The sequence below is a fragment of the Portunus trituberculatus genome, chromosome 17 (genome assembly GCF_017591435.1).
Source record: "Portunus trituberculatus isolate SZX2019 chromosome 17, ASM1759143v1, whole genome shotgun sequence".
Lineage (NCBI taxonomy): Eukaryota > Metazoa > Arthropoda > Malacostraca > Decapoda > Portunidae > Portunus > Portunus trituberculatus.
The window spans coordinates 7237501-7262148 of NC_059271.1; the positions used below are offsets into that span (position 1 = coordinate 7237501).

At 40.9% G+C, this 24648-nt stretch overlaps 3 protein-coding genes across 4 annotated transcripts in view; 1 reads left to right on the forward strand and 2 right to left on the reverse strand.

Moving 5' to 3' along the window:
* The window catches only part of LOC123505205, a 16102-nt gene extending 13239 nt beyond the window's left edge, over window positions 1–2863 (forward strand). Inside the window, exon 5 of the mRNA XM_045256377.1 lies at window positions 1538–2863. Coding sequence (XP_045112312.1) covers window positions 1538–1687 — 150 coding nt within the window. The 3' untranslated portion in view covers window positions 1688–2863. The remainder of the gene's footprint in view (window positions 1–1537) is intronic.
* Window positions 1–3730, reverse strand: part of LOC123505203 — a 260003-nt gene extending 256273 nt beyond the window's left edge. The window contains exon 1 of the mRNA XM_045256373.1: window positions 3502–3730. The gene's annotated coding sequence lies outside the window, so the exon portion shown is untranslated. The remainder of the gene's footprint in view (window positions 1–3501) is intronic.
* Window positions 3731–7035: 3305 nt separating this feature from the next.
* On the reverse strand, window positions 7036–22851 carry LOC123505017 (membrane-bound transcription factor site-2 protease-like). 2 transcript variants are annotated; one of them, XM_045256026.1, is made up of 9 exons: window positions 22582–22851; window positions 20876–21024; window positions 19138–19255; window positions 17914–18017; window positions 16945–17059; window positions 15251–15382; window positions 13643–13832; window positions 11677–11830; window positions 7036–10061 (listed from the first exon to the last, which is right to left on the reverse strand). In XM_045256026.1, the coding sequence occupies exons 1-9, from the start codon at window positions 22654–22656 to the stop codon at window positions 9596–9598; spliced, it is 1503 nt and encodes a 500-aa protein (XP_045111961.1). In that variant the 5' UTR covers window positions 22657–22851; the 3' UTR covers window positions 7036–9595. The 2 variants fall into 2 exon arrangements, with proteins under 2 accessions (XP_045111961.1, XP_045111962.1); XM_045256027.1 differs by having other exon boundaries at window positions 13649–13832; window positions 22582–22848.
* Window positions 22852–24648: the final 1797 nt, after the last annotated feature.

Consider the following 24648-nt stretch of genomic DNA (forward strand, 5'->3'; position numbering starts at 1 on the left):
TTGCCCTTGTTTTTCTTTTCCTTATTCTTTTTGCAACAGAAATATTTAAGAGAGAGTTTACTACAAAAAAATATGAGTCTAAATTACTTGTTGGTGATTAAAATTAATAAATAAATAAATAAATCATTGCAGGACAGTGAAATATTGCACGTTTCTCATTTTCTCCTTCTTAGTATAGAAATATTCAACTCCTTCAGTGCCATGACACGTTTCCATATTCGCTTTGCTTACTATTTGGTGATTTCATACAGCTTCAGAAATTTGTGTAGGGATTAAAATTGTGAAGACTGTGGCCATTAATTTTCTGATCTCCATAGACCCTTCCTAATGTCAAAAAAATTAAAAAATCGTCTAATCGTACACAAATCTCAAGATATTTTTTTTCCAGTATTGAAGGGGTTAAAATTAAATAAATACGTAAATAAATAATTGCAGAACAGTGAAATACGACCCTAAAAAAAAAAGTTATTGATAATTAAAATGAAAACTAAATATACAACAATGAAATTTTACACCAGTACAAGAAAAAGAGGCGCAGAAAATAAATAAGTAAATTAAACAAATAAATAAATAATGAGTAAGCAAGTTATTTTTCTTATCATGTAACAAAGTGAATATTAAAAAAAGGCGAAAGAAAACGGAGACTTAAGTAATGAAGTATAGGTATAGAAAATAAGACTGCGTAGATAGACTGTATGGAGATTTATAGCGCGAGGGATGGAAGGATAGGATTGAAATATGGGAGTCCGGGAATAAGACGAGGAGGAAGAGGAGGAGGAGGAGGAGGACGAGAGATGATAGTAGTAGTAGTAGTAGTAGTAGTAGTAGTAGTAGTAGTAGTAGTAGTAGTAGTAGTAGTAGTAGTAGTGGAAAGAAAAAGAAAGGGAAGAAAATAGAAAGGAGGAGGAGGAGGAGGAGGAGGAAAAATAGAAACAGCAAGAGAAATAGAAAAAAATACTAATAACATCCGTTGGGCTCCTCCGACCACAATCTAATTTCCGTTACCAGTTCTATCACTCCAGTGCAGCCTCAGGACCCGCCTAAGCGGAGGTGCTTCTGGCATTTTAACTCTGCTAAGTGGGAGGAACTAAGGCAGTACTATTCTGATTTCCTTGGGATGATTATTGTTTTCATGTCAGAGATCCTTCTCTTTGTGCCGAGCGCATAACAGAGGTGATTATCTCTGGCATGGAGCTATACATTCCTCATACTTTCTCTAACCCTAAAGCTAAAAAGCCTTGGTTTAACTCTGCTTGTTCTCGTGCTGTCAATGATAGAGAGGCGGCTCACAAACGGTTCCGTAGCCATCCAACTGCTGAAACTCATGCCCTATATATTTCTGCCCGTAATCATGCCAAATCTATTCTCCAACTTACTAAAACTCTTTCATCAATAGAAAATGTCAAAGTCTTTCCAATTCTAACTCCTCTCGAGATTTCTGGCATCTAGCCAATAATATCTCTAACATGGAACTCTCTACCTCTCTCTCTCTCTCTCTCTCTCTCTCTCTCTCTCTCTCTCTCTCTCTCCCGTACAGACACGATGCAAGGTTTACGTGCCGGGAAGTCTGGAATGCACGTACAGCTCTGCCGCCCTCAGCCGTGCAGCCTCCTTCTTCCACCTCTCCTTACTGCTGGTCGTGCCCCTCCTCCTTACCACCCACTACCACCTTCACCACCTTAACTAACTCTCTCTCTCTCTCTCTCTCTCTCTCTCTCTCTCTCTCTCTCTCTCTCTCTCTAATCACGACAGCAAATGAAACGCAGCACTTATCTCCCGTAGCGCCTCAGCAAGTCAGGAAGTCAGCAAGTCTCGTGTCTAGATCCTCCACGACGCCTTATGACCCCGTTGCTGGGATGCCCTGGTCCAGTCAATCCATCAAGCCATCAATTAGTCAATACAGATAAATTTGTTGGTGTTACCCTGAAATGTTCCTCCTCCCGGCTTTCTCCGTTTTCTTTGACACTTCTTCAGTCATTGGTATGGTTTTAGATGCTGGATTGAGGGTATTATTGATGTGGTTTGTGTGGTGAATGGTGCTACGGGTGAAGGAAGTAGTGGTGTATATGGTGTCAAGGTGAAAAGATGGTGTTGCAACTTACATAGTGATTAATGTGCTTGTTGACTGGAATTTGTGAGTAAACACGGCTTTGACTGCGTTTGTTTCTGTGCTTCAGTGCGAGTGAGTGAGTCAGTCAGTCAGTTCCCTCCCTCCCTTCCTCACCATCCTTCCCTACCAATAACGCGGCGTCAGGCAAACTTTTCAATGCTCCTCTCCACAAACTGAACACTCGGAAAATTGTGTTATTAGTGGTCCAGAAAATAAAATAAACGGACACAACAGGAACGTCAAACTTGTGTACGGTGTTCTAGTCCCGTACTCTGAAACACTTCCGCGCCTCATCTCCCCTACTTTCCAAAGGCTCTAGGTAGTTGAGTTCCCACGGGTTATTTTAAGGAAGTGTCTACTGTTCTAGTGACAAGTTAACAATATTTCTACATTATTCACTGGAGAAATGCGCGTGAGAATTTGATTAATCATCCCTGTGGCCTTTGATAAACGGTCGCGGTGAAAGGGCGAAGTGTCTCAGAATACGAGACTACTTAAAGTCAAATAAGAAGACGCAAGGAGGAATGGCCGGCGTATGATGAGGAAGGATATGTACGAAGATCCGTCAGTCTGCCTGCTTCTCCACTTAAGAATATCGACCGTGTGTGTATAAGGCCAGTATTCAGAAACGCTTCGCTCCCTCACCCCGACAAATTTCCAAGGCTACAGAGATGGTTAGCCGGGTTCTCAAAGAGTATATCTCGTGTAAATAATGTCAGTCTTGTTGATGTCATTAGAATACCAAAAACACGTTAAAAAAAAAAAAAATATATATATATATATATATATATATATATATATATATATATATATATATATATATACATCACTTCAATTAAAGCCTTTTGAAAGTAGTGGAGTTATGGGGGCAGAAGTGTGTCAGAATATGGGCCTAAAGTACGTGTGCACGAGTAATAACCACCAATAAACACCCCTCGGTACATTTTGTTAAGAATTATGGCTCCAAAGCAATATGAAGAGATTGTTGTCATTATTTCCGTACCTTTTCCTTGTAATAATTCAGCAGCTTACTAACTGGAAGCATCAAAGTGGCGAGTAGGCGGTAATGACAACTTTATATTAGTTACCTTAGTTAGCATCATCATCCCATACACCTTCGATAATATTAGTCAGTGTAACCTGCCAAGAAGCTGTCACACCTTTATCCTATCAGCACAGAATACAGCCATCTTTGATTTTTTTTTTTTTTTGCATAAATATAGCGCTTTACAATATCGGACACAAATATAAAGCTTTGGATCCATGATTTCTAGCAATGTACCGCCGTTTCAACCCCTATAAAGCCCCGCCAAACACTGAAAACAGCTGAAAACACGGCCATGCAAGATAAACAGGAGTAAATAAAGCATCATTGAGACAGATACACTTACCTTGAACACTTGGTCGTACTTGGCGCGCCTGCAGGATACTCCCAGCAAGCACTACACAAGGGAAATCAGACTAAACACGGAAGAAAGTCAGCCCGCCACTCCTCTTCCCGCCACGTGCGCCGCGGTCAGACCTACAACGCATCGCTTCGCCCCCAAGACTGACGGACAGATTGCGGCCTTCCTGTCTCCCCTTCTCTTGCTAAATTCGCGTCGCTGATTCAGATTTCTGCTTTTATTCTTATGTTAGTGAGGGAGTTTTCTATATGGTTTTTGTCACTGTGGATTTGTCTCACTGTTTAGATGACTCACTATGTATGAAAAGATGATGTGTATATATAACCCTCCCATTATTATTCTCGCATTGCTCAGTGGTAAGTAATACTCTCTGCTCTGCGTCATCTGTGGTCACTGAGGGAGGATAAAAAGAGATGCATAGGGAGGAAACTGATAATGTGTACGTAGTGAGGTAAATGAATCAGGAAATCTAATAGAGTGGAAATAACCAAGAAATGTGTTAGTATTTGTTTCATAATATTATATAATGACTGCCCACGTATGTATATACACGGTTGAGAATATTATATGTGAAATAAAATAAAATAAATATACGAGCCGGAGAATATCCATCGTATATGATTATTAAAGGTTACTTGTTGGAAAAGAAAATATAAGAATTGAAATTATAAAAGAGGCAAATATTGTTAAAGGAAATAAAAGTGTTAGTAAATAAATAAATAATAATAATAATCATATCAGGTGGGGGAAGCTGTATATAATGTTAATTGTATGTAAATTGTTGTAGTGTTGAAGACTGAATGAATTATATAAAGAAATATACGTGTGTGTGTGTGTGTGTGTGTGTGTGTGTGTACATCAGTTCCTTTATTGTGATTCACGAGTTCTATCTCAAAATGGCCTACTACTGTTCATTCTTTCCTTCCTTCCTTCCTTTTCCTTCATCCATTCCTTTCCATTCATTCATTTCTTCCATCTTCCCGTTTTTACTTGCCTCTTCCTTCTCTCCTCACCTTCCCTCTCTCCCTTCCTTCCTTCTTTTCTTCTCACCCTCCGTCTCTCCCTCCCTCCCTTCCTTCTTTCCTTCCTTCCGTTGTTACCTGCCTTAATTTCTCCTCACCCTCCTTCCCTCCTTCCTTCCTCCTTGTTTTCATCACCCTCCTTCCCTCTCTATTTTTTTCTCCTTCCTTCCATCCTTGTTTCCTTCCTTTTTTTTTCTTTCCTTCTCTCTCGCCCGCTCCCAGCACCTTCACAACTAGCGCGTTAGGACCTCTGTAAACTCTTGCAAGTCACTCACTGTATCATTATATCAATAAAGTAAATAAAGTGTACTAGAGTTGTTTATTTCGGCATCCATAAGCTTATTCGGGCCTCCACTTCGGTACTTGGTGGAAGGAAATGTTAGGTTAGGTTAAAGTTGCGCTCATAAGTGATGGAATTCCTCGTTTGGAAATTATATATTTATTTATTTATTTATTTTGAATTGTTGAATGAAACTTATAATTATTGTTCTCTTCTTAATTACTGAATAAATATGGATCATAGGAATTGTCAAAATATTCGCCTGTTAGACTACACTCCTGATATCAAGAGTTGATTGTATCTTATTAAACTGTTGAACAAGATTAGCCCCTTGCTTGTAAACTTATGGAAAATAGTTAGAAATGTTTTGCTTATAGATTACTGAAGGAAAATCATAATTGTTCGCTTGTTGAACTACCGAAAGACAATATTACCAAATCTTTCGCTTGTTAAACTACTGAACAAGAACCAGTCCTTTGCTTGTAAACTACTCCTTAAGAATTGATTTTTTCACTTGTAGATTATTATAGAAGGCATGATTTGTCGCTTAGGTAAAGAATAATGAACAGAAATAATTAGTAGGTATTTTTTCCTTTCATTTCCTTTTCTTTCCTCTTCCTTTCTGTGTTAAAACAATGATGGTGAGTAATTAGCGTTTTTAGCTCATTACTGGTGCTCACATAACAAAAACTATTCTTATTATAGACTCCCATTTGATTCAAGGCATATTTACAAGTGGAAAACAGATAAATAAAAAACTCTGTATAATTCAAGGTAGTAAAGTGTATAAAACTGTATGTACTACATCTATTTTTTATCACGAATATTTCAATCTAGTGTATGATTTCGTTAATAATCTATATTTATTTTTTATTTGGTATTTCATTTATCATATATCCATTTTCCTTTCTTTCCCATCTCCTCCTCCTCCTCCTCCTGATATCCGTATTGAGTATTCACCTGTGCCGGATATCTAATTAGTGGCTCCAGGTCCGGCCCGGCGAGGTAAGGCGAAGCGAAAGGAACGAACGACGGCGGAAGTGGGAAAAAAAAGATAGATAAAAGAAAAATAATAAAAAAAAAACTCGATAATGTGTTTCTGTATAGTAGTAGTAGTAGTAGTAGTAGGATAATTCTGTTCAACACATATTTAAACTCAATATGCAGAAATAATCCGTGTATATTTTTGTTATTTCTTTAGTGCTGCTGTTCTGTAGAGAGAGAGAGAGAGAGAGAGAGAGAGAGAGAGAGAAAAGGGGAGAGAAAAATAACTGGAAGCCATGAACAAATGAGAGAGAGAGAGAGAGAGAGAGAGAGAGAGAGACGAGACAAGACTCCATCACCACCAACAACCTCCCTCCTCCTCCTCCTCCACCACCACCGCGACTACCACCACCACCAGTCCACAATTTTGTCACTTGCTCTCGTTTATATTCATAGAGGCACCAAATATAATCACCAGAGGGTTCCCAGACAATGGCCGTGATCACCCCGCCAAATATTCCATTACAGCAGCGGCGTCATAAGCTACCGCAAAATAACATACTCCACAGCCTAGCCGCCGCCACCGCCACGCTATTACTTACTATCATTAGCTCTTATTGAGGGTGTTAGGAAGGGTAATTAATTTTTATTTATATGTTTGTACGTGTGTTGCATTTATTTATTAATTTAAGCTAGTGTCGAGTTTTAATGGTGCTGGGTATTAGTAATCCGTACTGATCCGGATTGCAAGGCGTTTTGGTGAGGGACAAGGAAAATAATGATAAATGAATAGACAGTTAGCTAGACTGATACAGAAATACATTAGAAAAATAGATAGATAAGTTGATAAATAGTATACAATATAAAAAGAGAGAGAGAGAGAGAGAGAGAGAGAGAGAGAGAGAGAGAGAGAGAGAGAGACTGACTTAAAAGGGTTTATGGCATCTTATCACTTAAATTTGTAATTAACTTCATCTGTACCTCTATAATCTATTATATATTTAATCTTATTCCTTTACACACGATTACGCCACGAGCCGTCAAATCTTATAATAGCTACCTCTCTCTCTCTCTCTTTCTCCTGTACACTTATTGCTTGTGTTGGAACATATTCGTACTGATATGGATGTATTACTTATCTATGTTCATTTATTACAAATTAATTAGTTTTCTTGTAAAGAGTAGGCCGGAATAAAATATTGTGCTATTTCAGGGATCCTTTAAACCAATATGATTTATGTACGGGGCAGTATAATGACGACCCTTTATTAACACAAGTACTTATAAATGGATGCAAGATCAGCAGCCAGGCAATACTCACATGATCAGATTCCAAGGTCAAATAAAGGTACATTGGCACCATAATAAAACAAACTATAGAGCAGCCATACAGTACAAAATAACAGCGTTACAGCAGCATAAGGCAGTACAGCAGTGTTACTATCATGCCTACACAAGTTTGTACTCCTTGTTGTTTGAGGTTCACTGCTTGTCTGTTCACTGTCAGGATCCTGCACGTGTGGCAATAAGACTTTCGTCAATGCGGAACCTTTAATATAAAATGTAGAGATAGATGCCTACCATAAATCACAAGTGATCCTCACACACCACTACCACACCACTCACCTCAGTAACAGTGCCTCACACACACACACACACACACACACACACACACACACACACACACACACACACACACCTCTTGTACACTTATGCTAGTAGTACTTACAACTAAGAGTTGTGCATTTCACTCACTGGATTCACTATGGCTGTTTGTTGCTTCCCTTTTCTATCTCCTCTATCTAGCACTAGATGTGTACTCAGAATTGTGCATTTAGCCATTTATATTTACAAACATGCACACACACAGTGTGTTGTTTCATTCCTCTTGTAAGGAAGCTTCATTCTCTTGTACAGAGTAGTCTGAACTAATAGTTGATCATAAAATATATATATCATTGTATCTAACAAAGTGACCAGGAAATGTAACAAGATGAGCAGCTTCTACAGACCAAAATGTGCATAGTACTACAATATGATAAGTGTGGAAATCTTGAGAGAGGGGCAGGGAGTGGAGGGGAAGAGGCCTGAGCCTTGGCCACAAAATGCAGGAAGGCCGGTGTGGCCAGGCATAACATTACAGCCTTGTTGCAGATATGGTAGTGACTGTCTATACACCGGGCAGACATTCCCATTACAGGGGTATTGGCAGAGGCAAGATATTACACCTTACCTCTAGGGAACATTACAAATACAGAGGAAGGGGTCACAGGTCCCATCACTCCATATGGTATCATCAATTACAAAAATAAATGCTCGGAAAAACAAAGGTATCATTTACACACACACACACACACACACACACACACACACACAGGCACCTTGGGAGTGCCATCACAGGCTGTGAGGGAATACTGCAACATGCTGAGTCAGGGTATTGATGGATGGCTCATATGGCTACTACAGGCTCTGAAAACTATCTAGTAATTTTTAACATTATAAAATCTTCAAAAACTTGTCATTGGTACATAATGATATAACAACTTTTGTATGAAGAAATGCATAAATGTGCAAGTATTGCTAATAACTAACTACCTATCTTGTCATACAGCTGTGCAGTCACTGACACGCTCACTTAGCATTTCCAAAGGTGTGCACTGTCTTGCACTGAGGAGTCTAAGACCTGGAGAACTGCCCCAGATCATGATGTCACCTCAACCACTCTCACCATAGTGTGAAGACATCTATCTGATACAAGCTTAGTCTGCTGCCTCAAAGTTACATCAAATAAGTTGAATTTTACTACAGATGTAAATTTGTTATTCTACATGGGATTCTTTCCTTCTGTCTTCAGTTCTAGACGTATGGATGTCAGTCACCCACTGTCTTGTGTCCCCACACTGCATCCACCAGGTTGCCACATTTTCTGCTTGAAGCCTTACCCTCTGCAGCACTCCAGCACCACCCAGCTAAGGATGTGTCAATGAATGACAGAGACAACTAGATATTATTTGCCTATTGTGGCAACACTTGCATCAATAATTCAGGAGGCACTACAGCTTGCCCCTTCACACACACATACACCATCCACTCCTCATATGTAACTTGTAACAGTTAATCACATAATAATCAGCATTAAGAGCATTCCAGCATAAGAGATATATACACACATGTAAGCAAACCATTCATGAGAGTAGTATGCATAGAGTGCTTCCTATGCATGACTCACTCAGTCTTCACAAAGCTTCCAGCACAGGCCAGTGGTCAGTGTTACCCTGCACCACCACAGTCACCCCTAACATCCCTGCCACTGACAAGGCAGCACTGCTGGCCACCACACCCAGACTAGAGGATTAAAGCGGACAAGAGTAGCACACTGCACTGCGACAGTGGACGGCACCTTGCACCCATGCGTGGCGGCGGTGGTGGCCTGTGTGCTGCTGGCCTGCTGACTGCGGCTACCAGGTCACACCTGCCTTTGCTTGTAATACTCTTAACAGTGACACTCTGGCCCTCCATTCTCAAACATTTACAGCCTTCATATCAAGCCTTCTGAGCACTAAGGAATGAGAAATACAAGGTATGCAATAACATATGTATAAGTTACTGTGGAGATCACCACTAAAATGTAATAATCCCCATGCTTTTAATACTTTGGCAGGTCTTTCCACTTCTATATCTACCACTCAGTCTAAAAGCCAGCAGCCAGATCACCCAGCGCACAGGACACCACCAAGCCCTGACACACCACACACGCACCACCAACAGCCACACACCACAACACCCTGTGTCCTCACAAAATGCTCCACACACCCAGAGCAATGTTGGCAAAGAGCAGCATGCTCCCCACCAGCGTGAGCACCGCATGGACAATCTTCCTGGTGATGTGGTCACAGCGAGGTGCCAGGAAGAAGTCAATGATGGCCCCAAAGATCCAGTAGCCATCCAGGTACAGCACTGGCACCATGTTGAGCACCGCCAGGGCCCCGGAGAACTTCACCATGTAGTCACAGCAGACCTCCAGACTGCTGGGCCAGGCCGGGGACAGGAAGGGGTACTTGGACACATAGCTGGTGAGGGTGACAGTGTGGTAGAGGTAGGCTGGTGGCCCCAGGTACAACACATCCTCCTGCTCTGCTCCCACCCCACCATCCCTCACCCCACGGCTGATCTGCACCAGGCGAGTGACATTCTTGAGGGAGGGTGCCAGGCAGTGTGTGTCGGCGGGGCAGGTGGTGGAGGTGACACACACATTGTCACTGCAATGAGAACACACCGGCTGCACTAGAATACATTCTACTACAGTTTGCTTGGTGCAACAAATTAATATACACTGATACTCTGTCCTGCTGTGGTGGTCATATCATGATATACTCAATGCTGAAGATACACAGTTTGTGCATACATGATGTTTTGGAGCCAGACAGCCTACCTGACAGCCATCATGTGGAGACAAGTGCTACATCAACTCACCATTCAGCCATGACTGCCTCCATCATTCACTATCAGCATGTTCAATGGTTGTTTCTTTGTTAACACTAGTTTGCCTTTGTCATGTGCCCACAACTCACCAAGAAGCAGAAGTGTATGGTCTACTTCCCTGCTTTCCATGCCCTGCCTCAAGCTCAGTCCATGTTATTCTCTCTTGTATGACTTTTGGACCACTGCAAGACTGTACTGCCACACATGGGAACCACCCTTCTATTCTCACAGCTTATGTATACATATGTGTGTGTATGTGTATATGTGTATTTACCTAGTTGCACTTACCTAGTTGTATTGTACAGGGCTCGAGCGGGACTCATAGTGTGTGTGTGTGTGTGTGTGTGTGTGTGTGTGTGTGTGTGTGTGTGTGTGTGTGTGTGTGTGTGTGTGTGTGTGTGTGTGTGTGTGTGTGTGTGTGTGTGTGTGTGTGTGTGTGTGTGTGTGTGTGTGTGTGTGTGTGTGTAATTCACCTCAGTCGCCTGCTGGTCGCCCAGCCAGTCTTCCCCATTACGGAACGAGCTCAGAGCTCATAGACCAATCTTTGGGTAGGACTGAGACCACAACACACTGCACACACCGGGAAAGTGAGGCCACAACCCCTCGAGTTACGTCCCATACCTATTTACTGCTAGGTGAACAGGGGCCACACATTAAGAGGCTTGCCCATTTGCCTCGCCGCTTCCAGGACTCAAACCCAGCCCTCTCGATTGTGAGTCAAGCGTGCTAACCACTACACTACGCGGTGTGTGTGTAATTCACCTCAGTCGCCTGCTGGTCACCCAGCCAGTCTTCCCCATTACGGAGCGAGCTCAGAGCTCATAGACCGATCTTCGGCTAGGACTGAGACCACATCAACACACAACATACACCGGGAAAGCGAGACCACAACCCCACATTAAGAGGCCATACATTAAGAGGCTTGCCCATTTGCCTTGCCACTTACCGGGCGAGGCAAATGGGCAAGCCTCTTAATGTGTGGCCCCTGTTCACCTAGCTGTGTGTGTGTGTGTGTGTGTGTGTGTGTGTGTGTGTGTGTGTGTGTGTGTGTGTGTGTGTGTGTGTGTGTGTGTGTGTGTGTGTGTGTGTGTGTGTGTGTGTGTGTGTGTGTGTGTGTGTGTGTGTGTGTGTGTGTGTGTGTGTGTGTGTGTGTGTGTGCACACGCACCAGACACCAGTATAACACTCATGACATCCTCACCCAGCAAGCCATGACAAGTAAGACGACCAAGAAGCACACTCACAACGTTACATTACTCTCAAAACAAGCAGAAAAATTAACAAAAAACCATGAAGAGTGTGCACCACAAACCCTCCCTCACCTCCCCATCACTCGCTGCACAACAAGAATGGATCAACTCTGGCTGTCCTGTGCAGTCTACCCCCATCTCACCTCCTGGCGATGGCAATGCGTGCAGGGAGGCAGGAGAAGGGGTGCATGGCAGCCACACCCACATCTGCCTCCCGGTCCTCCAGCAGCTCAAAGCACAGGTGGGCATCGCTGTTTCCCTCGCAACACTGCACGGACCCATCCACACCCTCGTAAGCTGAGTGGAGAGTACAGGAACACTCAATTGGATATTGTAAGGAAGAGATGTAAATGGTTGAACTAGCAACACTGGAACTCTCTGCCTGGTTCTCTATTTCCTTCTTCCTATGACTTCAGCTATTTCAAGACACTTTCTTCCTTTTTTCTTTTGCTCTATTTTCTTTTTCTATTTATTCTTATCTATTTATTTTATTTTTATTTTTTTTATCTCCTAAGGCAGCACCTGTATTACATAAATGACACTGTAAGGAATAGATGCACATGGCTATATGAACAACTCTGGAACTCTCTGCCTGTTTCTATACTTTCTTTCTATTTCCTTCTTCCTATGACTTAAATAATTCAAGACGGAGATTTCAAGACATTTTTTTCCTTCTCTCTCTCTCTCTCTCTCTCTCTCTCTCTCTCTCTCTCTCTCTCCTTGGCCAGTACCTGTAATACATAAATTCTTCTCTATTTCCTTCTTCCTATGATATAAGTTATTTCAAGACCAAGGTTTCAAGGCACTTAATTTCTGTTTTTTCGCTGTTTTTTGCTCCTTGGCCAGCATCCCTCTTACATTAATGACAGGGAATATAAAAGAGCTCAAAAATTAGCATGGGCCGTTATCATTATAGTCAAAACATCCTCTGATCTGGCCAGGGTTCCAATTGCCAGCTATCTCTCATGCCTCAAGATTTGTCCCACCCACAGATCAGTTTGTCAGTGGAGTGTCCACGGAAACATTACACTGGTGCTCAAAGTCTGGGTGAGAGGAGACCCTTTAGCACCACAGTTTATAGGAGTAGGTATAGAGAGGGAATACAAATAGATACAGCTTAGAATATCCATGAAAAGATTTAAAGAGATCAGTGAAGTATATCTGCTATACACACTGGTGCTTAAAGTCTGGCTGAGAGGCCCTTTTAGTATCACAGTTTATAGGAGTAAGTATAAAGAGGGAGTACAAATAGATGAAGCTTAAAATATTCATGAAAAGAATCAGATTCAGAAATAAGCGAAATACATCTGGTATATACACTGGACCTTAAAGTCTGGCTGAGAGGAGACCCTTTTAGCATCACAATTTATAGTAGAAGGTATAGAGAGGGAATATAAATAGATGAAGCTTAAAATATCCATGAAAACTCAGATATAAAGAGATAAAAGAAATACATCTACTATAAATAAGACGATAAATATTTTAGTCCATAAGTCCACAGTTGTCAGTTGCACAAGAGTAGCAGACACATACAGATTCATATGAGGTAGTGAGCCAAGAGTACACATGTAACATTCTGAAACTCTAACTACTAACAAGAGAAACAATGAAGCAGCTCAAGGTCTACGAGTGTAGTGCCTGAGGTGTTACTTCCCCTTTGCAAAATAATCAAGATACTCAAATATACCACACTGTTCATCAAGCACGCAACAAGTTAACAAAGATTCACTCACTTAAAAACCAAACTCTAACTCCCTGCCTGCTTCTCTATTTCCATCTTCCTATGACCTGAATTCCTTTAAGAGGGAAGTTTGAAGACATTTAACCCTTTCCTTTGGCTAACTCTCTCAGACCTACATGGGGACCAGCAACTATGTGAGCACTTTGTTTTATAATTTTTGTTACCTTTGGCCAGATATTCCCTCTTACATACAAAAAATCAATAAATAATAATAATAATAATAATAATAATAATAATAATAATAATAAAAATAAACAAAATCAAATCAAATCAATCAATCAATAAATAAATAATAATAAAAAAAAACTACGAACACAAGATAACACAAGCACAGCACATGAAGACACAACAGCAACCGAGGCACTAACGCTCACCATGCTGCACCGTCTCATCATGGTTATGCACCACGGCCTCAGGGACACAGAAGCCCGTCTGGTCCTGCGTGGAGCTGGCAACGAGGGCCTGCCGCCACTCCGCCACGCTCACCACCGGCTGCTTGTTGACGGACGTAATGATGTCTCCCACTTCCAGTCCTGTTATGCCACGCGCTGGGGAGTCCTGGGGCAAAAAAGGGAGTTAAAAAAAAGTAATAAAAATCTATCTTTCTACCTATCTTTCTATATATATACACAGTTGATAATTGTTTGGGGGAGTTAAATAAAAGTGATAAGTCTATTTATCTGTCTACATACAGTTGGGAGTCATCAGGTGTGCTAAATAAGGGTCATAACAGTCTATCCATCCACTTTTACACTGCTAGAAGTCTTCAAGGGAGTTTAGTAATAGTCGTAGAGAGGAAGCAATGATGGTTCCATGCCTATAATCCCTCAATAATAATAGTAATGATGATAATAATAATAATAATAATAATAATAATAATAATAATAATAATAATAATAATAATAATAATAATAATAATAATAATAATAATAACAACAATAAAATAAATAATAATAACAATAATAATAATAATAAGAATAATAATAAGAATAACAATAATAATAAGCTAGTACACCTTCATAGGTATAAACAAATCCAAGGTGGCAGGTGTAGAATTTAGTAATGCTTAGGTACACAAATACTACATGAAAATCTGTACTTAAAGAAAGTTGAATAAGAAAAGTTCAGCATCCCTGGTTCTAGAGTCGTTCTGAATCAGCTGTTCTCCTTGAGCAGGGGTTCTCAGTCTGGTGTTTGCAAACTCCCTTGGGTTTACAAGATTTCCAGGGATACTTAGAATAGATGGTTGAGCTAGTGTCAGTCACTAAATCAACATTGATTGATGTCAGACTACTGGGGGTTCAGGTAACTGGTCTTGTAACTCAGGGGGTTCTTAATGAGAAAAAGATTGAGAACCCCAGTCCTAGAGTCACAGTTTACCCCTTGATTTGGTGTGCTAAAGGAATGCCTTTAAATACAGTCACACTGCTACTCTATCAAATGCAAATCACACACCAGTATGATGGAACAGGGCACAGGAAGCAAGTCTGGCCAACCTCTGGATAAATTGTTACTTTTTCTTAGTTTGCCAGCTGAAAAAAATGGATTAAATGATGCCAGAGTATCAATGGTCAATCTGAAACAAATAAAAATGCACACACACGTGCGTGCACACACACACACACACACACACACACCGCGTAGTGTAGTGGTTAGCATGCTCGGCTCACAACCGAGAGGGTCCGGGTTCGAGTCCCGGAAAGCGGCGAGGCAAATGGGCAAGCTTCTTAATGTGTGGCTCCTGTTCACCTAGCAGTAAATAGGTACAGGATGTAACTCGAGGGGTTCTGGCCTCGCTTTCCCGGTGTGTGGAGTGTGGTGTGGTCTCAGTACAAACCCGAAGATAGGTCTATGAGCTCTGAGCTCGCTCCATAATGGGGAAGACTGGCTGGGTGACCAGCAGGCAAGTGAAACACACACACACACACACACACACACACACACACACACACACACACACACACACACACACACACCTTTGTTATGGAGATGACGCTGAGGCCCCTGCCACTGTCATAGAGCGGGTACATGAGGTAGGGTGTGGAGAGGCCCAGGCCCAGTGCCAGTGCCACCAGCACGATGTTGTGCCACACGCCGGCACACAGGATCTGGCCAGGGAGGGAAGGAGTCAGTATACACTCAGGTTGCTTCACAGGGTCTGCTGAGGTGTGAGACTTTTGACTGGTGTCACTACATTCTGATGGTTTGAGGAGTGCCCAGGGCTGTCATGTCCCTGTGCATGCTACATAACTGCATCCACGAGCCTATCTGCTTCTGTATTTCAAAATTACTATGACTGAACTTCATTTAAGAGGGAGATTTCAAGACATTTATCTTTCTTTGTGGCTAACTCTCTTAGTCCTGCAAGGGAACATTTTTCCATTTTATGTTGCCCTTGGTCAGCTTTCCCAACTAACATAAAAAAAATTTAAGCAATAAAAGAATAAAATTCAAAGCACAAGCAACAGCAGTGCATCCCACACACCACAATGCATGGCTGGCACACCACACCAGGCTTCACTGCTTGTCTCCTCAGTGTGAGTGATATGTCTCCCCACAGTGGCCAGTTCCCCAGCTGCTTCTTGCCTTCAGCTGTGCAGGTGTGGCATTCCCTTAAGTCAAGGTCTTTGAGTTCACTGGTAAGTATGCACATCCAGGTTGACGTCATCTTCCTATTAGTTAATTTTGCGTATTCATTTATCTAATTTGTTATTTATTTCAAGGTTCCTAAGATTTCTGCAATATAATTCTAAGGACAATTATTATCACATTTCACATAATGCCACAGACAGGTGTGTGCTCTCAAGAATGCCTTCTAGTGTCCCATGATAAGGACACAAGAAAAGTTTTTATTCCAGATGGGGAATGATTAAAATAAAAAAAAAAATAAATAAATAAATAAAAAAGAAAAATATATTATAAAAATTTTGCTTCTCCTATCAAATACTAAGTTTTCCTTTTTCTTTCAGAAGAGAAGTGTTTCAGTAATGTCTCTTTCCTATTTGATGAGTGGTCAGCTTTGCTTTTCTAAATGCCAGGGAAAGATGCCACACAATACACAACTCCAAGGGGTGATACACTGTACACCTCTGTGGGGATGCCTTCATGGGAGTGCTTTCTTTTCTACAGAAGCACTGGTGTATGCTGTCCATGCCCTAGTACAGTGGTGGCACAGGAGTGTTGTACTGCCTCCTGCTTGTAACCTGCTACTGTGTGCTGCCACTACCATCACTGGCAAGGCTCACAGTGACTATAACATGCAAAACTAACATCTGCGTAGCTACACCATCTGTGGACCATCAGACACAATGATAAGGGAAGAGGGAGGAAGGCTCAAAACTTCTAATTTAGGAATATCTTCATTTTTTCTAATAAGTGGAAGTTAAGGAATGTATCAAGTATAAGTGATATATGAGAAGACAGCCAGAAACGATAGAGAGAGAGAGAGAGAGAGAGAGAGAGAGAGAGAGAGAGAGAGAGAGAGAGAGAGAGAGAGAGAGAGAGAGAGAGAGAGAGAGAGAGAGAGAGAGAGAGAGAGAGAGAGAGAGAGAGAGAGAGAGAGAGAATGAGTGAGTGAGACAGACAGTAAGTGAGACAGACAGAGAGTGAGACCGACAGAGAGTGAGACTGACAGAGACAGAGAGAGAGAAAAAATTTATTATCATCCCACCTTGAGTTGCCTGAAGGGGGTCAGCGCTCGGATCTCCTCGGTGGGCACGTCCACATAGGCTCCCGGCAGGATGAACATCAGCAGGAACCCAAACCCGTTGACATGGACGTCTTCCCTGCAGAGTATTGTGCCTCCCTCAGTGTGTTTCCTGCCACTCACATCAACTCACCATTTACTTGTTGTTCTTTTCTTCTCTTTGGATTACAGAATATTTTTGGTGATGTTTTTTTTTTACTGGGTTATAATTGTTTTTAGATATCAAGATTGATATTCCTATACACTGTGGTTAATAAATTTATCTGTGTGTGTGTGTGTGTGTGTGTGTGTGTGTGTGTGTGTGTGTGTGTGTGTGTGTGTGTGTGTGTGTGTGTGTGTGTGTGTGTGTGTGTGTGTGTGTGTGTGTGATGGTCTGGCTTGAGGGAGTGTGGTCTGGGGGAGGACTGGAAGAATGTATCTGGAGTGATGGGAGAGTGAAGACCTGGAGTGGAGTAGTCTGTGGATTGGAAATGTGGGAACAGGAAACTGCAAAGAGTGTTAAGATGGAAAAGAGAAGTATGGGAAAGACTTTTGTATCTCTCTTTTACATTAGAGACACTGGATAAGAGCAACATACAATACAATACAATAAAAAAAAAGTAAGAACAATAACAAATAAAGGTCTAAAGGGAGTACCAATACCAAAAGAGATTACAAAAAGACTATCCAAAACTAAATCTTGAAAGGAGAGAACAAGGTCTGCCTAATGCTAAGGACAATGGAGGAGAGTTGGAGAGTTGAAACAGGTCCTCGTGTGGGCTGAGGGCTGAGACCTGAACTCATTTACAAGTGAAGTTTCAAGACATTTATCCCATTACTTTGGCCAACTCTCTCATATCTCCTCGAGGACTGGCATCTAAGTGGGGGGTTTTATTTAGTTACTTTTGCTGCCCATGGCCTGATTTTTCTTCTTACATAGAAAAAACAACTCACTGGACGGCAGCAAAGGCATGACCGGCCTCGTGGATGACAGACGCCATCAGCAGTGTGGCAAAGTAGTAAGGCAGCTCCTTCATGGGGATGTTGATGCCTGGGACCTGCAGATGGAGGGAAAGGAAGAGATGAGGCTGATAGTGACTGGGCAAGTGATAAAGACATAAGAAAAACAAAGGAAGCTGCAAGAAACCATCATCTCTCTAATGAGACAAAGGGAGAGACGGAGGGAAGTGGTGAGCCTGGTGGTGACTGGGCAAGTGATAAGAACGTAAGAAAATAAGGGAAGCTGCAAAAATCCATCAACCCTATATGTGACAGTCCCTCTAATGAGACAAAGGTAAAGAGGGAGGGAAGTGGTGAAGCTGAGTAATATAGACATAAAAAAAAAAAAGGAAAACTGCAATAAACCATCAGGCCTACACTTAATAGTACCTCTAATGAGACAAAGGTAAAGAGGGAGGGAAGTGGTGAAGCTGAGTGATATAGACATAAAAAAAAAAAAAAAAGGAAAACTGCAATAAACCATCAGGCCTACACTTAATAGTACCTCTAATGAGACAAAGGTGAAAACTGCTAGATAAAAAGAAGGAAAAGAGTTGACACGGGTAAATGCTTAAGATCAAGTCTGAGATGCTGAAAAAAGAGAGAGACTCACACAAATACAGAAAAAGAGCAAGATAAAGGGAGACACACTAGTACACCAATTATTATTTTCCCAGAGAGAGAGAGAGAGAGAGAGAGAGAGAGAGAGAGAGAGAGAGAGAGAGAGAGAGAGAGAGAGAGAGAGAGAGAGAGAGAGAGAGAGAGAGAGAGAGAGAGAGAGAGAGAGAGAGAGAGAGAGTAACAGAGACAGAGAGAGATAAAAAAGAGATAAATATTAGAGTGAACACAGTCAGAGCAAAAACACAAAAAACAGAAGGTACTAGACTTAGAGAGACAACAAAGATAGACACACTACCAACAGATACAAGAACATATAGAACACGTCACAAGGACACAAGAAAAACACACCAACATCAAGGCAAAGAAACTCAGTAGATAAAATAGGAGAAAAGAAGAAAAGAAGGAGAAAAAGAGGGAAGACACACATAACAGAGATAGAGGGAGAAAAGAAGAAGAGAAGGAGAAAAAGAGGGAAGACACACATTACAGATACATAAACACAGACAGTAGATGGAACAGAGGAAGGGCAGAGGACATTACAGAGCCAGCCAGACCTACCATGGGCTGCAGGGTGGCCACGGCTTGCTCCTGCACTGGCCTCATGTGGTTGGCCAGTCCGGTGATGAGGAGGAACAGTGACGGAAGGAGGAGCAACATGACGACAACAGCACCAACACTGGGGGTGGAAGGAGTGTATTGTGGGTGGGAGGGAGGAAGAGTGGTGGTGGTGGTGGTGGTGGTGGTGGTGTGTGTGTGTGTGTGTGTGTGTGTGTGTGTGTGTGTGTGTGTGTGTGTGTGTGTGTGTGTGTGTGTGTGTGTGTGAGAGAGAGAGAGAGAGAGAGAGAGAGAGAGAGAGAGAGAGAGAGAGAGAGAGAGAGAGAGAGAGAGAGAGAGAGAGAGAGAGAGAGAGAGAGAGAGAGAGAGAGAGAGAGAGAGAGAGAGAGAGAATAAATAAATGGTAAAAACTCAAATATACATAGGAAAAATAAAATGGAATAGATAAACAAATAAATAATTGATATCAGGAAGTGAAATAGTTTGTAGAGTTGGCTATAAAAAAAAAAATAATAATATTCTGTAAGTAACAAATGTGTCTCTTTAATGTAACATGAGCACTCACTTCCCCAAAACATGATCAAGAAAGTCTGCATAGAAAAAAAAAAAAAAAAAAAAAAAAACTCTAATGAAAATAAACACAAATAAACAAGTGAATGAATAGATAAATAAGAAAAGTTAGGTACGTCATCCATCAAAATGTATAAATCCTAAATGATACCAAGGAAACATAACAAAGAACATATGCAAAAACAAAAAAAGATACGAAAAAGAAAGAAAGAAAGAAGGAAAGAAACATACATCATCAAAAAATACATGTAAACTACGTAACAACAAATTAATAATAAATAAAAACAACTATGTACTAAAAAAAAAATGAATAAATAAACATACATAAATGCATAAAAACATACATAAATACATAAATCATTACACAATTAATCCTACGACACATATACACCCTAAAAAAAATATATAAATTAATAAAATAAAATAAAAAATAAGCCCAAAAGAACCCAAATCCTTTAACACTAAAAATAGACAAAAAAAAAAAATATATAAATAAATAAATAAATACAAACAAATAAATAAACACATAAATAAACAAACACTTATACAATACACTCTACACACACACACACAACTGGCAAAAGAGGAAAAACAGCCCCATTTCCTGACACTGTCCACCCCCACACAGCCACACAAAGACCCCAGCCTGCTTTGTTCTGGGAAGGAAGGAGGCAGAAAGGGAGAGTCTAATTTGAAGTGTTCTGGGAAAGGATGATGAGTGAGAGAAAGTGAAGGATAAGGAGAAGGGGAGAGGGCAGATGATGAGAGGAGACAGAAAGGAAAGAAAATGAAAGAAGATGTAGAAAAAAAATGAAAGAGAAGACGAGGAAAAAAGGAATAAGAGGAACAAGAGCATGAGGAGACTGAGCAGGAGAATTAGGAGAGGTTGGCTACCTCTCCTAATCCTCCTGCAAGGTATAATGCAAAGAGAACATTCAAAGGTCAAAAAGTCAATCTTGGCTTAGCTGGTATTGAGTCATGCATCCTGAGTGTCCCTTCAGGAGCTACACTCTAAGGTTTTCCTCAGCTGAATATCTACACTATACTTTTTCCATTTGTATGATGAATTTTGTAATCTAAAATAAAATAAATTATCTATCTAAATACACCAAGTCACTACTCCACATGGCCAGCTCTAAAACACTTCCTCATGTTACACTCATTCTTGTACCTGAACCAAAGCCGAAAGAAGCGAGGCCTCCACAGTGCCCACTTGGTGACGGTGCGGTTGAATGCAGTGGTGAACCAGTGAAGCTGCAGCGGTTTGATCCAAAGACCCACATTCTCCAGGAAGTAGATGTAGGGCATGTTCATACAGCTCTGTGCAGCGAGAAGAGAATCTGGTCATCTCGGAGCAATGATCCTCTTTGCAGGCTTCTATTGCTTCAAAATGTTGGGAAAAGTTTGAAAGTAGCTAACATCAAATTCCATCATAGACCAGCTCAAGTATAGGAAGATGGAGAAAAGGTGTAGCAATAGTGGGTTCTCAGACTGGCCATAGTGATAGCACTTATGCCACCAACAAGTAAAGAGACTCGGCCTTAAGATGGGGAAAATATCCAATTCACTGTCCTTAATGACTCCTCACCACTGGAAGCCTCACCTGTGACTCCCTTGCTTCACCTACAATGACTACAATGACTACCTGTATCATCCAAGCTGCCACATACAATCCCTTCCTGCCTCAACAGCTACAGGTATTCACAAATCAAATAAACAGAAGCTCCCACTGCCAACCTGCATGTACTACTGACTGGTGGCAGGATTCTTTGGCCAATCTGACTTTGTTCAAACACATCAAGTATCCAATCAAAACACTCAGAATTGTGATGAAATAAGTAAAGATCAAGTACCAAAAAATGTGACTTACAAAAAACACTTTCTTTTTTTTTTGTTTTTATATAATAGGGAAAATCTGGCCAAGTGCAACAAAAACAATTAAACAAAAAGTCCCACTTAGATGCCAATCCTCAAGCAGGTTTGAATATACATCCTGCAAAATCTGACATAATAACTTCACCTGAGGACAAATGACAATGGTAACACTCAAAGGGCAATGCTTTCACTCACTGACTGACTGAAGTATTGACATCATCCCTCCAGCAAATTGACTTTTTACAACAATTTAATTATTCATAAGATACTAAATTAACTGTATATGCATATCCATTATCTTGAAAAGTTTAGACAAGAAATAACAAGTCTGTATGCATTAAAACATCCCAGAATACATTAGCCCGCACTGTCCTAATACAGACGTCCCTCCAGCTGTTCTCATTTCCTGGCTTCCCCTTTTACAGCTCTTTCATTCAACGATGGGACGTGGGGAATGATAATGAGATAACCCAAACTAACCTAAACTTAACTATAACCCAACCCTAACTTTTGCCTAACCTAGCTAGCATAACCCAACCATACTATAGGTCATAAGGGTTCTGACAGTGCCCATTATTATTATCTATTATTTTTTTATGCAGGAGAGAAGCCAACCAAGAGCAACAAAATATAAAATAAAATTAAATAAAAAATAAGGCTCACCTGAGTGCTGGTTCCCTAAAAGAAAAGGTATTATTGCAGTTTCAACCAATACACATGTAACTATACACATTCCTTCGGTCTGGCGCCTAGATCACCCTTCTATGAGCATTTCTAACCCCATTTTACCCTATCGGAAAATAGGATTAGGTTAGATTAAAAATGGCAGCTTTCCAATTCTTCCCTCTCCTGCAGTGATACAAGCAGAACAGACTGAACACGATGGAGCGTTAGTAAATTAACTGAAGACCTCAATAGACACCTTATACCTTCCTAGCAGTCATCACCGCCCTGCCCCCCCTGCCCGGAGACACCCCGCCTAGCCCCTGCCTGGCCGCCCACCTTGAGGAACTGGTCGGTGAAGTAGAGGGCGGCGTGGATGAGGCCCACCACCGCAAGGAAGGACATTATCTCCATCTTGTCAACAGCTAGCAGGACCACAGCAAGGGCAGAGAGGCTCGGGACACATGAAGGAGGCGTGGGGCGTCTCCTAATAGCGTGAAGTGTGCGAGTAGGGCGCCTGCCACCCTTTCAAAACGGCACGACTTCACCCAGCTGAGACCCACACACGGCACACATAAACATTGCGTCCAGACCCCGCTTATCCCTCTGGCCCTGGCTTGGAAATCATATTCACTCTGTTTTCTTGATAAATTTCTGGTATTTCCTCAGTATATTAAATGGAGATAAAGAGTATAAGAAGTTTTTGCATGTTTTTTTCCTTTACTATTGGGTTTCTCGCTTATTACAAGGTGAAGTGTGTTAATTACCTGCGTGTTATGGATGAAAATTTAGAGATTCATGCTGTTTTCCTGATAAATCTCTAGTATTTCCCCAGTACATAAATAAAGTTAAAGGGTATAAGAATTTTTTTTATATGTGCCTTTTTTCTTATTTAATTAATTGTTTCTCGCTTATTGCAATGTGAAGTGTGTATTAGCATTTTTCTGCTGGGTGAAAATTCTATAAGTTGCAGAGTTGGCTAAGCTTTAGGAAATGACCATGGGGACTAGATGTGTGCTGTAAATCATGCATATTTTGTGTGGAAGGGCCAAGCATCTCACACATAAACATTGCGTACGAACACTGGTCATGGCATCGACTTAATTCCTCTGGCCTTGGCTTATATCTCGCCTTTTCTCTATTTTTCTCCTAAATCATTGCTGTTTCTACAGTATATTAACGATGAGAAAGGATAGAAAAACAGGTTTTCAATTTTCTTTTTAAACATTGGCCTCCACTTATTGTAATGTGGTTCATGTGTGTAGCATAGCGTGCTCTGTGGCAAGGATTTGGAGGTTGCAGAGTTGACTGAACTTCGTAAATTATCATGCAGCCGAAATGAGTGTTGTAAACCTTGTATATTTTGAGTTTGAAGAGTGCGAAGGGGATATAAAGCCCCTCTGAACCTTTACTATTGTACTGTGTGTGTGTGTGTGTGTGTGTGCGGACGTTTTCATTGCGTTGTGGTTGCGTCACCCACGAGGTGAGGCGAACACGTCAGCGAGGCGAACTGAGGTACAGTATATCCAACAGAAAATTAAAGTCTTAGGTTTATACACACATGAAAGCAGCTAACAATTCATACCCTCGTTAAGTAAAGTATAAAATGTATCTAATCATAACGTTAATTTCATCTTTGGATGTGGTGAATATATAGACAGAAAATTATAAGATTTTTGTGCACATCAAAGTAGGTAATTATTCACATCCTCTTGTAAATATTTCCATATAGTGTTTCGTGGGCTTCAGTGGTATTTGGAAGTCAGTCAGGTGTATACACTTTCTATCTTTCACATTATAAACACAAAACAACACCTTCTGTATCACTCACTGAAAGTCACTGCTGATGATCATCATATTCTTTTTTTTTTTTTTTCTTTTGTATGTAAGAGGTTCTACTGGCAAAAGGGAAGAAAAAATAGATGAATGAATAAATAAATAGATAAATAAATAGACAAAAAAAAAAAACACCGCTGTCCAGAGAGAAGAAAACGAAACCAACATGGTAAAACCCACATTGAAGAAGTGTTTTGAGATCTTCCTTTTGAAAGAATGCAAGTCATGAAATGATAACTCACCAAGTCATGTTAAATTGTTGCGAGAATATAAAAAAAAAAAAACACGTGACTAGAACTTGCTTGTGTTTAGAGATCCATACAACACAACAATCGTGCAACATTCCTCATACATTAGCAGCCATTTTATAACAAACTAAGCGCTCTTACTCTTTCATATTCAGGAAGATATGTGTTCAGTAGATATTTCTAGTGAAAATAGTTAACTGTTAACCTTTTAATCTCTTTAAGAATGGTTCGGACATAAAGAAACTGCAAGAATCCATTAGGCCTACAGGTGGCAGGCCCTGTATGGACCAAACCAACATACGTCACGGTAGCAGAGAAGGAA

Bases quoted from the DNA above. Each gene is read 5' to 3' on its own strand.
- LOC123505017 (XM_045256026.1), bottom strand. From the start codon at position 22,656: ATGGAGATAATGTCCTTCCTTGCGGTGGTGGGCCTCATCCACGCCGCC. The intron at 21,025-22,581 runs GTGGGCGGCCAG...CTCGCTGCACAG, and splicing joins TCACCGACCAGTTCCTCAAG to AGCTGTATGAACATGCCCTA. The intron at 15,383-16,944 runs GTGGGATGATAA...CTCCCTGGCCAG, and splicing joins CCCCCTTCAGGCAACTCAAG to ATCCTGTGTGCCGGCGTGTG.